This window comes from Petromyzon marinus, chromosome 13, assembly GCF_048934315.1.
Source record: "Petromyzon marinus isolate PM22_M1 ecotype Great Lakes invasive population chromosome 13, UKy_Petmar_22M1.pri1.0, whole genome shotgun sequence".
NCBI classification, from domain to species: domain Eukaryota; kingdom Metazoa; phylum Chordata; class Hyperoartia; order Petromyzontiformes; family Petromyzontidae; genus Petromyzon; species Petromyzon marinus.
In genome coordinates, this window is record NC_133679.1 from 2432030 (window position 1) to 2447107 (window position 15078).

Below are 15078 nucleotides of genomic sequence, written 5' to 3' on the forward strand. Positions count from 1 at the left end.
TTACAGGATGTGGCTGCTGTAAATATCCACGCGAAGTTGCCTTACCTGGTGGTGTCACAAAAATATATAATAATAACAAAAATTGGCACAACTCGGCTTTCCAGTTTCCTCGGCCGCTGCTCGCACCAGCCCGAGCGATAGAGACACAAATCGTCACCTTAAGCTCGCGCATTCGCCGCCGCAAGATATGTTGCGGGTCAATCCAAACAAGCTTCCTCTCTGTTCTGCGTGCGATGCTTTGCTGTGCATCGTTACATCACGCGGTATAAATCACGCTTAATGATGATGCAATATTCTCCGTGCTCCGCGTTCTGTGCGTCATTATTTGCATACCATTATCTGGGCAGCATACGTCCTGTATCACGTTCTGTGCCATTCTCTGGGCAGCATACGTCTTGTAATATGTTCTGTGCGGTGTTGCGTGTCACGCGTGTAATGCTGTGTCTGTTGTGCTGCCTGTTCCGCGCACACTGCTCGGTTTTGCGTGAATCTCGTGAACAACTCTCTCATCTCACTCTACCCCCTCTCCCCTCTCATCTCACTCTACCCCCTCTCCCCTCTCATCTCACTCTACCCCCTCTCCCCTCTCATCTCACTCTACCCCCTCTCCCCTCTCATCTCACTCTACCCGGTCTCCCCTCTCATCTCACTCTACCCCCTCTCATCTCACTCTACCCCCTCTCCCCTCTCATCTCACTCTACCCCCTCTCCCCTCTCATCTCACTCTACCCCTCTCCCCTCTCATCTCACTCTACCCCCTCTCCCCTCTCATCTCACTCTACCCGGTCTCCCCTCTCATCTCACTCTACCCCCTCTCATCTCACTCTACCCCCTCTCCCCTCTCATCTCACTCTACTCCCTCTCCCCTCTCATCTCACTCTACCCCCTCTCATCTCACTCTACCCCTCTCATCTCACTCTACCCCCTCTCCCCTCTCATCTCACTCTACCCCCTCTCCCCTCTCATCTCACTCTACCCCCTCTCATCTCACTCTACCCCCTCTCCCCTCTCATCTCACTCTACCCCTCTCCCCTCTCATCTCACTCTACCCTCTCTCCCCTCTCATCTCACTCTACCCCCTCTCCCCTCTCATCTCACTCTACCCCCTCTCCCCTCTCATCTCACTCTACCCCCTCTCCCCTCTCATCTCACTCTACCCCCTCTCCCCACTCATCTCACTCTACCCCCTCTCCCCTCTCATCTCACTCTACCCTCTCTCATCTCACTCTACCCCCTCTCCCCTCTCATCTCACTCTACCCCCTCTCATCTCACTCTACCCCCTCTCCCCTCTCAACTCACTCTACCCCCTCTCCCCTCTCATCTCACTCTACCCCCTCTCCCCTCTCATCTCACTCTACCCCCTCTCATCTCACTCTACCCCCTCTCCCCACTCATCTCACTCTACTCCTCTCCCCTCTCATCTCACTCTACCCCCTCTCCCCTCTCATCTCACTCTACCCCCTCTCATCTCACTCTACCCCCTCTCCCCTCTCATCTCACTCTACCCCCTCTCCCCTCTCATCTCACTCTACCCCCTCTCATCTCACTCTACCCCCTCTCAACTCACTCTACCCCCTCTCCCCTCTCATCTCACTCTACCCCCTCTCCCCTCTCATCTCACTCTACCCCCTCTCATCTCACTCTACCCCCTCTCCCCTCTCATCTAACTCTACCCCCTCTCCCCTCTCATCTCACTCTACCCCCTCTCCCCTCTCATCTCACTTTACCCCCTCTCATCTCACTCTACCCCCTCTCCCCTCTCATCTCATTCTACCCCCTCTCATCTCACTCTACTCCCTCTCCCCTCTCATCTCACTCTCTCCCCTCTCATCTCACTCTCTCCCCTCTCATCTCACTCTACTCCCTCTCCCCACTCATCTCACTACCCCCTCTCCCCTCTCATCTCACTCTACCCTCTCTCTCCACTCATCTCACTCTACCCCCTCTCCCCACTCATCTCACTCTACCCCCTCTCCCTTCTCATCTCACTCTACCCCCTCTCATCTCACTCTACTCCCCCCACACACTCTCCTACCTCTCCCCTCTCACTCGACTCCCCTCCACGCACTCTCCTACCTCTCCCCTCTCATCTCTCTCTTCCCCACACACCTGCCGTTCCCGAAGCCAAGGCATTCTGTCACAACTTACAGTCAACCTTTGCTCAGAGGGAGGTCGCTCTTTCTCCTATGCTGTGCCCAGAAATCTTTGCTGTCCACGCCCTGCCCCTAATACAATTCCAGCCTCAAGAGCGCCCTTCTTTCCTCTGCCCGTGATTGACTCAATGTTTCCACACAGCGTCTCGAAATGCGCCCGCGTTTACGTGCGTATGTACGTATGTTGAACTTCTTTCGCGCCGTTACGTAGCCGGCCGCGGCGAATCGGAGGCGCGTGGGAAGGACAGCAAACCAACACGCACAAAGCGCTCCCAAAGAAATGGGCTTTACAGTCTCGTTCACCTGCCGCGTAAATCCAAGTTGTCGCGTGTTGCGTCGTGGCCCTGCTGTTTGCTGCGTGGTGCCGTGTGCCGGGCCAGGTCACCTGCGCCTGCTCTGTGCACCCCCCCCCCTGCCCCCCCCCCTCCCTAGGCTGGCCCAGTTCATGCGGAGTACGCGGGCGGCCGTCATCATCCAGACGGCGTACCGCATGTACCGCGTGCGCCGGGCCTACGCCAAGATACGCCGCACCGCCATCCGCATGCAGGCCCGGGCGCGAGGGATATTCGCTCGGCAGCGATACCAGCAGGTGAGGGGAAGGCGCGAGATGAATTTTAAGAGACGCGGTGACATTTATCTCGTCTTATTTTATATTTATGGAGCGCCTTGCCCCAAGGCGCTTTGCGTCGTTTAAAAAGCAGTGGCCAAAATCGAGAGATCTCGGTGGCGAGGGCCGAGGAATGAGTGGCCGTGACAGAGGACACGTGGGGGTCACGTGGGGGTCACGTGGGGGTCACGTGGGGGTCACGTAAGGGCTGTAGGGGAAGGACGGGATGGAGTGCAGGGACGAGGGGAGGGTAAGAGAATGGCCAGTGGTAAGCTTTGGCCCTGTCTTAAACTAGGGAGGTACAACGGGCGGTCACACAATGAACTTAACAATTCGCTCCTTTTATTTTTTCTCCGCTCTCAACAAAAGCCGACTTTGTGCGCCCTAAGATTTTCGTGGGAGTTTTTGTTCCAGGACATCCCTCAATTGCAATATTTATCGGAAAGGAAAAAAAAATGTTTTATCTTGTTATCTATCGCCCACAAATGAGAGTGTTGGAGGGTGGGGGGGGCGGGGTGGTGGAGCAGAATGTGCAGCGGGGCCGTGCCGCCTCTGGGAAACCCTCAACCTTGCGGACTGCGTTTAATCGCAAAACACCAAAACACAAACGGCACGTTTCGCGAGCGACGTCCGTCTGCCCCCGCACACCCCCTTCCCTTCCCCCCCGCTTTGTGCCGCTCAGATGCTGTACCGGCACAAAGCGGTGGTGCTGCAGAAGCACGTGCGGGGCTGGCTGGCACGGCGGCTGGTGCAGCGCGAGCTGCACGCCGTCGTGCACCTGCAGTGCTGCGTGCGCCGCATGCGAGCACGCCGCCAGCTCAAGCAGCTGCGCATCGAGGCGCGCTCGGTGGAGCACTACAAGACGCTGCACAAGGGCATGGAGAACAAGGTCGTGCAGCTGCAGATGAAGGTCAACGAGCAGGTGGGTGAGAGGGCACGCACGCACGCGCGCACACCCATGGCCATGGCCGGCCTGCTCGTGTGGGGCGAGCGAGCGAGACCTGCAACCCCCCGCGTTTAATGTCTGTCACGTTTTGTGTTTGTCGAGAAGCCGCGTTGGAAGCGAGCCCTAAACTAAAAACTATTTTTTTATTTTTTATTTTTACCAGGTAAGGCCCACTGAGCTATGTAGCTCTTTTTTCAGAAGCGACCTGGCCACAAATGAAAGCTCAACGGAGCGGCTTTTCATCACGTGGACAATTTATTGCAGCCAAATACTCGTAGGCGCGCGACGTCCATTCTAAATGTGGAGGGAAAGAACTGAGGAACCCGCAGAAAAATATCCACGCAACCGCGGGGAGAGAGAAAGAGACGCGAACTTCAAGTATACAGGCGTCGGGATCGGGATCGAACCCACGACGTCCCGCATACCAGGCGAGGTAGTTTAACATCTCGCCCACCGGTTCCACCACCCCGGTTCGTTCGCTCCCCGTCCCCGACAACAGACGCGGGACAGCAGGGCGATGCAGGAGCGCCTGGCGGCCACGGAGCACGCGCACGCCCAGGAGGCGGAGCGGCTGCGCTCCGAGCTGGAGCGGCTGCGTGCCGGCGCCGACGAGGCTCGCAGCTCAGGCACGCGCCTCGCCGGGCTCGCCGACGAGGTGCAGCAGCTGCGGGCGCAGCTGGAGCGCGCGCTCGCCGAGAAGAGTGCGCTGCAGGAGAACGCGAGCAAGTACCAGCAGGAGACCGAGAAGGTGACTCGCCGTCGTCGTCGTTGTTGTTTGTTTTATTGCCGCCGGTGTTGCTGCTGCTGCTGTTGTTGTTGTCGTCGCTACGATCGTTTACTCCCGGAAAAGCCTCGCCGAGTCTCGCGGCTCTGCTTCGCGAGGGTCCTGCCAAGCGTTCGTAGCAGGGGGGGTGTGCGATGATCGTAGAAAAGCGCGTGTTGTTTTTTATTGTGACGGTTAATACACCGGCAGCACTAACCAGGGCGGCCGCCGTGAACCTCTGCAACGAGCGGCGAGCGCACTACCGCTGGGCGACGGCACCGACCCGTCAGGCGCGGTGCCACGGCAAGGTGGTAGCGGTGCGCAGGGAGCGTTTGGGGGCACAGCAGGAGAAGCCAACGTGGGTGGCACAAATTTTATGCACGTTGAACTTCTTTCGCACCGTACGTAGCCAACCGTGCTCATGCCTTACTTGTTGAAACTCGAGCTGGGCTATCCACGTAGCTAAGTAATCGCTCACTTGCTACCCGACTATCAGTCCGATTTTTTGATTCCGTCAAACAACGTGAAGATAGTTTGAAAAAGAAAAGTCTCGCTTTAGCGCTCGCCGTGCCGCTGGACGGGAGGTGATGCGCGGGCCCTCGGCGACATCAACGCCCCGCCGTGTCATGCTGGGGGACCCGGGGGGGAAGGGGGGGTGGAGGGATCCCCGCTTCTGGGAGCCACAATGTTTGGGCAGCCACCGCTCTTACAGGGCCCGAGTAATCGACGACCACAAAATTCGAACGTTAGCTTAACAGACTCTCTGTCGCAGCCCTAATTAGAACTCACAGTGGGGTTTGCAACATTGATGAGAGAGGAGTGTATAAAGCTAATGGGGGGGGGGGGGCGGGTGGTGGGGGGGCGGGGGGGTGCGGTCTGTAGGCTTGATGGGAGCTCTGGAGATTTTGAACCCTTAAGCTGGGGAGGGATGGGATGAATCAAGAGGGATGATGGGGAGACGCGAGCCGACAGCAATTCGTGTAACGTGAGTTTTGATCGCCGTTCGTCCGTTCACCCCGCGCGCGACGACCATGCGGTGGATCCGTCAAGGGGTTGACCTCGAGTTGACCTCGAGTTGACCTCGAGTCGTCGGTGCCGCCGTCCCCTGTCTCGCAGGTGGTGGCTGAGCTCATGGAGCAGACGGCGCTGCTCAAGAGCGAGAAGGAGGAGCTGAACCTGCGCATCCAGGCCAAGGACAAGGAGATGCACGGTGGGCCGCCCCCCCACCGCCTCCGCCCCCACCCCGTCCGCGCCGCTCTCCCATTGGCCAAATGGTCCCCCACGAGGCCCTCGTCCAGAAGCGCGTTGACAAAAGGGCTGCACGTGTCCGGCAATCCAGCTGCCCTTGCTGCCCTTGCTCGCGTGACCGTCACCCTCGCACTTTGACCTTCACCCTTGTGTACGCTGCGCATTCTGTTGCACGCGGGCCCAGCTGTGCCTGTGCCGCGCGTCTCTTGCCGCGGCAGGTTTTGTCCATCTCTCTCTGCGTGTTGATGGCGCGCTCGCTCTTGACTCTGCTGAGCCGCGCGCGAGTGGCGTGGAACCCCCGTGCGAGTCTGGTCTGCCCCTTTAGAAATCTGTCGATGCGGTGCTCCCAAATGAATGAAACAATGAGACTATGTTAATCATCGATGGCTTTGAGTACTGGGCACTGTGACCTACCCAAGCCAAATCGAACAATGAATAATAATAATAATAATCAAAATTGCGTTCAAAGGGTTTGCCTGCTACTCATTAGCTACTAATAGGTACATATGCTTATGCCAATAAAAAAAAGCATAAGGAAATTTGTTTTCATTAAATTCAGGCTTCCTTCTCCAAGGAGACAGTGCTGAGCGTCACGCTGCTCACGAGCAGCATGGTGCCCTACGTTGACGAGATGTTAACGACCTCGCCCGATACACAAGAGGTCGTGGATTCGATCCCGACCCTGACGCCTGTATATTTGGAATTTGCATGTTCGTTCCCTCCGCGGTCGCGTGGATTTTTCTCTGGGTCCTCCGCTTTTTCCCTCCATGTTGCGAATCGACGTCACACGTCCCCCCCCCCACCGTGCCGTCGCAGATGAGCTGAAGGCGCGCCTGGCGGACGAGACGCGGCAGCTGCAGGGGGATCTGGACGAGGAGCGCTCGCGCTACCAGTCGCTCGTCAAGGAGTTCTCTCGCCTCGAGCTGCGGCACGAGAACCTGCGCGAAGAGACCGAGATGCTCAAGGTGCCCAGTTCCATTCCCCCACGCACGCACGCACGCACACGTTCGTGCGTGCCCGTGGGTGTGCGCGTGTGTCTGTGTGTGCACGTGGGACCGGTGGCGCTGCGCTACGAGCCCCACGACTCGAGTTAGATTCCCGCTCAAAACCACCGACGCGCAGTGACGATTAATTATTTATCTGAACTGCTCCTGGTCCTCCCTGGGTGAACTCAGCTTCAATTGAGTAGCTCGTGCGGTGGGTAAGCATCGCCACTGGGGAGACAAAGGTAGTCGGGCGTGATGCTGCCCACCCACCTCCTCGTGTCCTGTTCTGGCCTTGTAGGTGCTTGCTAACAGCACTTGCCCCCCAACAGCCTGTTAGAGGCTGTACGGGGGGTCTTTGTTTGCACATAGACCTCGTCAGTCAGTTAAACATTCACGCCTGGGTCTGTCTCGTAACCTCCTGTCGGGAAGCCTCTGACACTTCACTTAGCCTCAATGTGCACCCAGACTGGTACACTTCACCATCAATCAGTGGCGAATGGCGGCTGTTGCGGTGCGTGGGGGTGGAACGGTTGCCCTCTGAGCTAAGACCCAGTTCGATTCCCGTCCACAACCAACAATCAGTGACAAATAATATCTAAACCATCTTGGTCCATGCCTAGGTCGACTCAGCCCTAATAGTGTATTCGGTACATTGTATATAACCATCCCTGGGGAGACAAAGGAGCGGTGCTAGCCACGCCGCCCTCTCGTGTGCCGTCCTGGGCAACGTAGGCACTCGCCAACAACACTCGGCGCTGTCGTGACGGATAAACATCGTTCGCAGGGCCGTTCCGAAGCGGCCTCACGTGCCCGCGGGCCCTCGGGTATCTGTCTCAGGACAGATACCCGAGGGGGCGGGCCTGCCCGAGTGAAGATGCCGACTGCCCCGCCGACCGTGCACGTTCCGCTTCTCGCCGCAGGCAACCGCGAAGCCGGGCCACAGGAGGACCGGCTCCACGCAGAGCAGCAACGAGTCGGAGTCGGCCTACAACTCCATCATGACGTCCGACGTCGACACCACGGACTTGACCCGCCACCTGGAGGTGCGGCTTGCCTCCATATCCGTGGCCCGCTACGTTCGCACCCATCCAGCAGCGGAGTGCGCAACGAGCATTGATTGCAGCGGCACCCTGGCTCGTCCGCATCTCGTCCGCACGCGCGCAAGCGCCAAGTTGTCTCGTGTCTCGTTTGCCGTGCGGCACTCGGCTCGGTTGGCGTGCGAGCGTCTCTCTCTCGGCACCCACACCGACGCCGCCACTCGTGCCGAGGCCCGGCCCCACGCGCCCCCCCCCCCCCCCCCCCCACACCATTCCGTTGCGCCGGTCCCAGCGCCGGTGACTCGAAACTTTCCCAACGCGCGCCGTGGCCCCGTTTCCCCCACTGCCCTTGTTTGCTGTGACGATGTTCCCCAACGCTCTAGCAGTTCGCATTCTTCTCTCCCTGTCTCATCGCACCGCCACCACTTTCGATGCGCTCCTGCCTCTTCGTCATTCTCCGTTCTCAAGAATTGCTTCCCCATGCAAGGGGCTCGCCCTGCGTGAGTGCGTGTTGTGGAGATTGGAGACCACCGCCCTGCGTGAATGCGTGTTGTGGAGATTGGAGACCACCGCTTTCCTCTAACGATTATATTTAATTTAAATGTCATCCATTTAACCACGTGAAACTCGTTTGGGATTCGTTATCCATCCTGAGTAGGAGATGTAACAGGTGTATTCGTATAATTGGCGTATTAGCATAATTGGTAATGTTAATTCCCAGTTGAGGGTATTTATTTGTATCTGTGACATTTGGGCCCGTTCACAATAACCATCTTTGGGGATCATTACTAACGATTTGAAAAGTCATGGCTTGCACTTTGGAAATGCCTAATTTAGATAATACCAGGCTGGTGTGTGACTGCTACTACTACTATTACGCTGTGTGCCGGTGCTAATGGAGGCGATGAAAACCAAGGGGTGCGTGTGGGTGTCAGACGCGCTGCTGCTGCTGCAAGCCTTTTGTGACACTCGGAAATTAGCGCTGCTCCTGCTGCCCCCGCTGCTGCCACTGCTACCCTTGTTGTTGCTGCTGCCCTGGCTGTTGCTGCTGCCCCTGTGGCTTCTACTAATGCCCCTGCTGCTGCCCCTGCTGCTGCTGCCGCACCAACCTTTGCTGGCAGCAATGAGGGTGAATTGCCTCTTATTCACAATGATTGCGGGGGATCCCATTGTGGTGAGCCATCTTGATGGTGATGATGGTCATGGTGGTGATGGTGATTATTGGTCATGGAAATGATTGTGGTGATGGCGGTGATCATGATGGTGGTGGTTTGCGATGATGATGATGATGATGAGGGATCGATGTCGCCACCGTGTCAGGAGGTGGACACCGTCAAAGCCGCGATGGACTTCACCATTTTCCTGAAGCTGCAGAAACGCGTGCGGGAGTTGGAGCAGGAGAAGCGCTGGATGCAGGAGCGCCTCGACAGACACGAGGGCAAGGTGCTCTCCCATCTCCCCTCTCCTCCTTTCTCTCTACCTCTCTCTTTGTCTTCATTATTTATATCATTAATAATTTAATTTTTTCGCCTGTTTACCCACAAAAGCCTCGCTGTGTGATGGCTCTTTTTCAGCATGGTCCTGCAAAGTTTTTGGATTGGAGAGGGGGGCGCGGGGCGATGATTGCTGTGCAGATGCCACGGAGTGACGTGTTCAAATCTGGACCGCGACGCCGGCACACAATGGCTTTCTCTTGTGAATCATGTGACGCGGGTTCTTTAACGTCCACTGTCACGCGTACGACGGGTAGCATCGTTGCTGTCGATGTGAACCGCGGTATTAATCAGGGCGGCCGCTTCGTTCGAACTGTGGACCCTTCTGCAACGAGCGGCGGACGAGCTACCGTTGGTCCGCGTCACCGTGCACCCTCTCTGGCTCTCTCGCCGTCTCTTCTCCCTTCTCTCCGACTTCCCTCCACTGCCTCCTCTTCTCGCCCTTCTTCATGCTCGTGCAGGGCTGCTGCTTCGTGACGTCGTTTATTAAGGAGGACCACCGTCTCGCCATTCACCATATTTTTGGAAAAAATGGCTCTTCCTGTTATTTTGGTTGCCGGCCCCTGTGCGAGTGCTTTCTCTGAATGCACCTTTATATGCCGTGTGGTCTTTCGTCACTGTAAACCCACGGAGAGACCGATTGGCTGCAGTGTGTGCGCGCGTGGCTCTGGGAGTGAGTGTGCTAAGCGGCGGCGGCTTTGTCGGCTTCCAGGGCATCGACGGCGACTCGGTGTCCGACCAGGCCCTCCCGGCAGCCAAGGGGGCGGCCGACCCCCGCACTGACGTGGAGATTGAGTACGACGACCTCAAGGTATGGACCTTCGACCTTGGGCTCGGTAACTGGGGAGTCTAAAAGGTGTGACGTCGCTGCAGCATGATTGGGGCGGTGCGTTAAAATAAACACACCGGGCAAGGTCAAGAGATTGTCATCGCCACTTTAGTCGGCACTTTTGTAGAATGGGAGTCATTTGTTAACTGATAGGCCGTGGCCAAATCACTCTGAACACGGCAAATCTTGGCCTACGTACGGTGCGAAAGAAGTTCAACATACATACAGATCTCGGAGGCTAAGAAGGGTTGAGCCTGGATCGGTCTTGGATGGGTGATCACTGTGCATAAATCAGCTGTTGTGGACGGTGCAGCAAAATGCATTGTTGTATTCTACCGACCTTCTACCGACCTTCACCAACCCACAATGACCAGCCTAGAGAACCCACATGGCCCACGCGGGAGACCCTCATCCAGCAGTGGATGCATATGCACATGTTATTCTACCATGGTCCACGTACTCTTTTTACATGGAGCCATGCCGAGACAACCTGGCTCAGGTCAGGAGGCAACAGGTTGTTTTTCCACTGTGCCTCCCATCACTTACAAAGAAAAGAGTCGGTACTCATGTAAATTACACGGCGACGCTGTGTCATCACAGTGCAATGACCGACGTCGCACGCAACGGACACGCCATTGGCCCTGACCCCTGGCCCTGCTCGGCCCCAGGCTAAATTCAGGTGTCTCGTGAGGCAGGCGTATCACGGTTTGGACGCGGCTAGGCACAACAAATAGGCAGCGGAAGGCTACTGGCACCGTGAAGGCCCCTGCGCAGGCTCAGCTCGGATGCACCAGTGGAGTCACGTGTGTTCTCCTATAACGCGATGATAGTTGTGTTCCTGAAGAACACCGCGTTATGGAAAAATAGCGTTGTAATAAATAATAAATACTATAGGGGGTAAAGCAGAGTCCGCGATGACACGCGGGATGCGTAGCGCAGGCCGAACAAAGACTTGAGGCACGTGGGGTCGCATCCAGCAGCATCCAGTAGCATCCCAACGCCTCGTGCGATGCTACGCCGGGGCAGCCGTACGACTGCTTGTCCCTACTCGACGCGACGTGGTTCCGTTGGCTCGATCGCGTGGTTTCCAATTCGCATCCGCGTTTTACAAAAATGCGTTCCCTAGCACACTCCTCGCGTCTCAATTTGCATTGTGAAAACAACACGCAGCGTTATAGGAGAACGGACTCTAGCGCTGCTAGCTTAGGTGCCCTGGGAAGACCTTGCTCCGGGCCTCGCGAATAGAACGTGCGCACGCCTTGTCCCGCCGCGGCAGCGGAGCGAGCTGGAAGCGGAGAACCGGCGGCTCAAGTCGGAGCTGGACGAGCTGCGGCACTCGCTGCGGGACGACGAGCGGGCCACGGGGCCCGGCCGGGCGGCTGGCTGCACGCCGTACGACCACGTCCTGGGACACCTCAACGCCGCGCTGGAGGAGCTCGAGGTTCGACGCGAGGAGGTGCTGCACCTCAAGTCGCAGATCCTGGGCGGCGAGCGGCAGAAGGTGAGCGAGCGAGCGAGGAGTGGTGGCACGGCAGTGGTGACGTACGTTTAACCCCAACCCCGCCGGGGGTCTGAGGGTTGTTGCTGAATTTTTTCGTACTGCTTCCAGGACCCCGACAATTAGTCGGCTACGTACGGCGTGAAAGAAGTTCAACATACATGTGTGCGTACGTGCCACGTGGGCTCTGTGCTCGTCTAGGTTTCAGGAAAAATTCCCATGAGATTGTGAACGTGAGCCGAGACGTGACGGGCGGTTCGGCCTCAGGCCCAGCTCGCTGTGGGGGTTAACCGAAGCTCGCCCATGTGATGGAGCTAACCCAGTAGAAGGTCGCTGACTTCATCCTCGCTCACCGAAACCATGACTAGGAACAATGTAGGTGGAATGACATAAGGGAAACAGTCGTCGGGTTAACGGTGACAATTTGGTTTCTTACATCATCCTCAGCCTTAAAGTAAACTAAGCTTAGTTTCTGTTGCATTTGGTAATGTTTTATCGATTCCTATGCTTCTAGTGTCGCCTAGGGAAGGAGGGGGGGGGGAGTCGGGTGTTGGGGGGAGCATGTTGAGTCGTGTGGAGCGGCGCGGGTGAGTGTGTGCCTAACCACGCCGTTTCGCGCCGGGCCTCGCACAGGGATCCATGTCCGAGGCATCGGCGCGCTTTGCCCAGGACCTGGAGAAGTTGGACGACGAGGAGGAGGTGAAGAGGGCGTACATGGGCGTGCGCGAGGCCAACAGGTGCGTGCTGCGTGCTTTGCGTGCGTGCTTTGCGTGCGTGCTTTGCGTGCGTGCTTTGCGTGCGTGCATGCGCGTGCGTGCATGCGCGTGCGTGCGCGGCGTTCCACGTGACGTCACGCGGCGATCGCCGCCGACTCGCCCCGTCCCGTGGCGCGAGCGGTAACGCATCGGATCGCCGCGGGGCGGTGAGACGCGAAGACCACGCTTACGCGTGCATGCCCACGCTTGCGCGTGCATGCCCCCTTTCTCCCTGGCATTGAACGACGCATGTGACGGTTTTTGAATTTATCGACTAAACTCGGAGACTAAACAAATGTTTACGTTACCAGGTAAGGCCCACTGAGCTATATACTGCAGCTTTATTTTCTCAGATGCGACCTGACTGTCGCAAATGACAGCTCAACGAAGTGGCTATTCACGTGGATATTTATAGCAGCCAAATCCCGGAGGACCCGGGGAAAAAATCCACGCGACCACGGAGAGAGACATTCAAATTCCAAATATACAGCAGGCGTCAGGGTCGGGGTCGAACCCACGACCTCCTGTTTACCGGGCGAGGTAGTTAACATCTCACCAAAGTGGCGCCTACCTGGCCTGGTGTGGTGGATAAAAATTAGTATGGGGGGGGGACAGGAAAAGATCCATGTCAGCTGTGCCAGCCTTCATTGATACTTGAGGAGAGGGATTGAGGTGAGTGGAGAGGTGAGAAGAGAGGGGGGCCGAGGTGAGAGGAGAGGGGGGTTGAGGTGAGTGTTTTTGTTTGTTGTGGTTGCACCCGATTCAAGAGCCGAATGGCTCACAGGGTTATACAAAATAAATAAACGGGAAATAAATAAATAGCAATTAAATAGCAGCCCTGCCTTGTGACAGTTGTTTTACCTAGATAGTCTATTTGTAACAAGTTTGTCAAACTTCATGATAATTTGGCTGTAGACTTCCTTTACTCATTTTTGAGCACGGTATCACGAGAGCGGCTATAAAATGTTGCCTCTTGGCATTAAAACGATGAACACAGCCACGTATCAACACGGTGCAGCCTGATTCACGGTGTTGGCCGAATATAAACTTTCCAACAGTTTCTTGCAAAGAAAGCAAGGGGAAAAAAGTTGGAATGGCTGTTTTTCTTCACCACCATCTGTGCATAACCGAAATACCAACTCTCAAGTCAGGCTTTCAGTACCGCTGGCTTTACTGGCCACGCATACTGGCAGCACTTATCGGGATCATGGCCCTAAGATGCTCTTCACTTTGGCGCTATGTTATCGAGCGATGGATAGATAACGGCTGATGAAATTTAAGTTTGTTAGTATTTGGCGGCGTTCAGGCTGCGGCCTAGAAGGGCGTCTATGGGGTGTGTGCTCCGCGAGCGGAATTCACTTCCCTCGCGGGCGTCTTGCCGGCTCCACCAGCGCCACAGTCCCGACGACGGGAGCCATGACGACGGGAACCGTGACGACGGGAGCCGTGAAGACGAGAGGGCGACGCGACCTCCTCTGCAGGCGGCCCCAAGGGGAATGACGGTGGCGCGCATGTGAGAATGAGGCGTAGTTGATTGGCAGGTCGCGTACGGTGGGGTAAAGTTGGGGTACTCCCACGTCTTCCGAGACGTCTTGCCAGCGTTGCCGAGCAGGCCAAGCTTCCTGCAGAGAGGCTGTCTTGGGCTCCCTCGAGCGGAGAACCTTCCACCAGCAGTGGCGTGAGGAATCAATTGCAGGCCTGCGCCTTGACCTTTTTGCACAGAGAATGAGAAGGCATCTTTGCGGTCACCACGGTTACCCGTGCCGTCACATATGCAGGACAACAAAATCGTAGGCTCTGCATAGTTTTTAACGTGACACTTTTAGCAACGAATGGTAACAGTTGATGTTTTTAAATGTATGTACGTTATGCGGTATACTCCTCACAAACTGTGAGTGTGTTTTAGAGTTTAATACTCGTGTTGTAGTCATCTAAGCAGGCACATACGAAGGCTTATGTGTGGCTGCAGAACCAGGGTTGAGCAGAGACGAGTGTACGTGCGCTCAGAGCTAGAGCGGGCGTTAGGATAACTCGCGACGGAGGCGTGTTTATTACCGCGTTGCCGTCTGCTGGTCACACACACGCACGGTGATGCCCAGTGCAAGGCCCCGATGCTGCCTTCAAAGCCTTGGGGCACGGCAGTGCTTCAACGAGCTGTCGGGCAAGGGGCGGCCAACCCGTGACACGCCTGCAAAGAGCCAAGTGTATATATATGTATACGTGTTTATATCTCCTTGGTTCTTTCGGTAAAGTCACGTAGAATGGAAATAATAAAATAATAAATAATAAAACCTAATAAAATATTACTTTGTTATTTCCCTTCTACGTCACTTTACCGAAAGAACCAAGAAGATGAATCCCTGCAGTCACGAAAGCTTTGAATCGAAGTGTTTTATATATCCATTTTTTCGTGAAACCCGCCACCACCCGACACAGCCAACTAGTAAGGTTTGTCACGTTCACAGAACGTGCCAGTTCGTCACTAGTACAGTACACCGGTGTGTTGGAGAGCAAAGCTACAACATTTACAATGTGAGTACGACGTTTCGCCAGTAATTACAACTAGCGGCATCAGGCGACAGCCAGATTTGTGTGTGTGTGTGTATATATTTTTGACAATTTTCGGCGCAGTTCATAATTCTTTTGCGGCTGCGGTAGCACGTTCTACGTCGCGCCCCTCCGGTAGAGCCCGCACGTGTGGTGGATTGAAGAGCCGCACGCGGCTCGGGGAGACGCCATTTGGCCACCGCTGCTCGTAGCGC

General features: G+C 56.2%; 1 protein-coding gene across 5 annotated transcripts in view; it reads left to right on the forward strand.

Moving 5' to 3' along the window:
* Window positions 1–15078, forward strand: part of MYO5A (myosin VA) — a 124121-nt gene that overhangs the window by 76423 nt on the left and 32620 nt on the right. For 4 of the 5 annotated variants that reach the window (XM_032953886.2, XM_032953892.2, XM_032953891.2 and 1 more), the window contains exons 20-29: window positions 2587–2743; window positions 3444–3683; window positions 4207–4455; window positions 5587–5680; window positions 6535–6683; window positions 7625–7747; window positions 9062–9184; window positions 9947–10045; window positions 11340–11564; window positions 12195–12298. In XM_032953886.2, the coding sequence (XP_032809777.1) occupies window positions 2587–2743; window positions 3444–3683; window positions 4207–4455; window positions 5587–5680; window positions 6535–6683; window positions 7625–7747; window positions 9062–9184; window positions 9947–10045; window positions 11340–11564; window positions 12195–12298 (1563 nt within the window). The remainder of the gene's footprint in view (window positions 1–2586; window positions 2744–3443; window positions 3684–4206; window positions 4456–5586; window positions 5681–6534; window positions 6684–7624; window positions 7748–9061; window positions 9185–9946; window positions 10046–11339; window positions 11565–12194; window positions 12299–15078) is intronic. The other variant, XM_076066713.1, reaches the window with a different exon arrangement.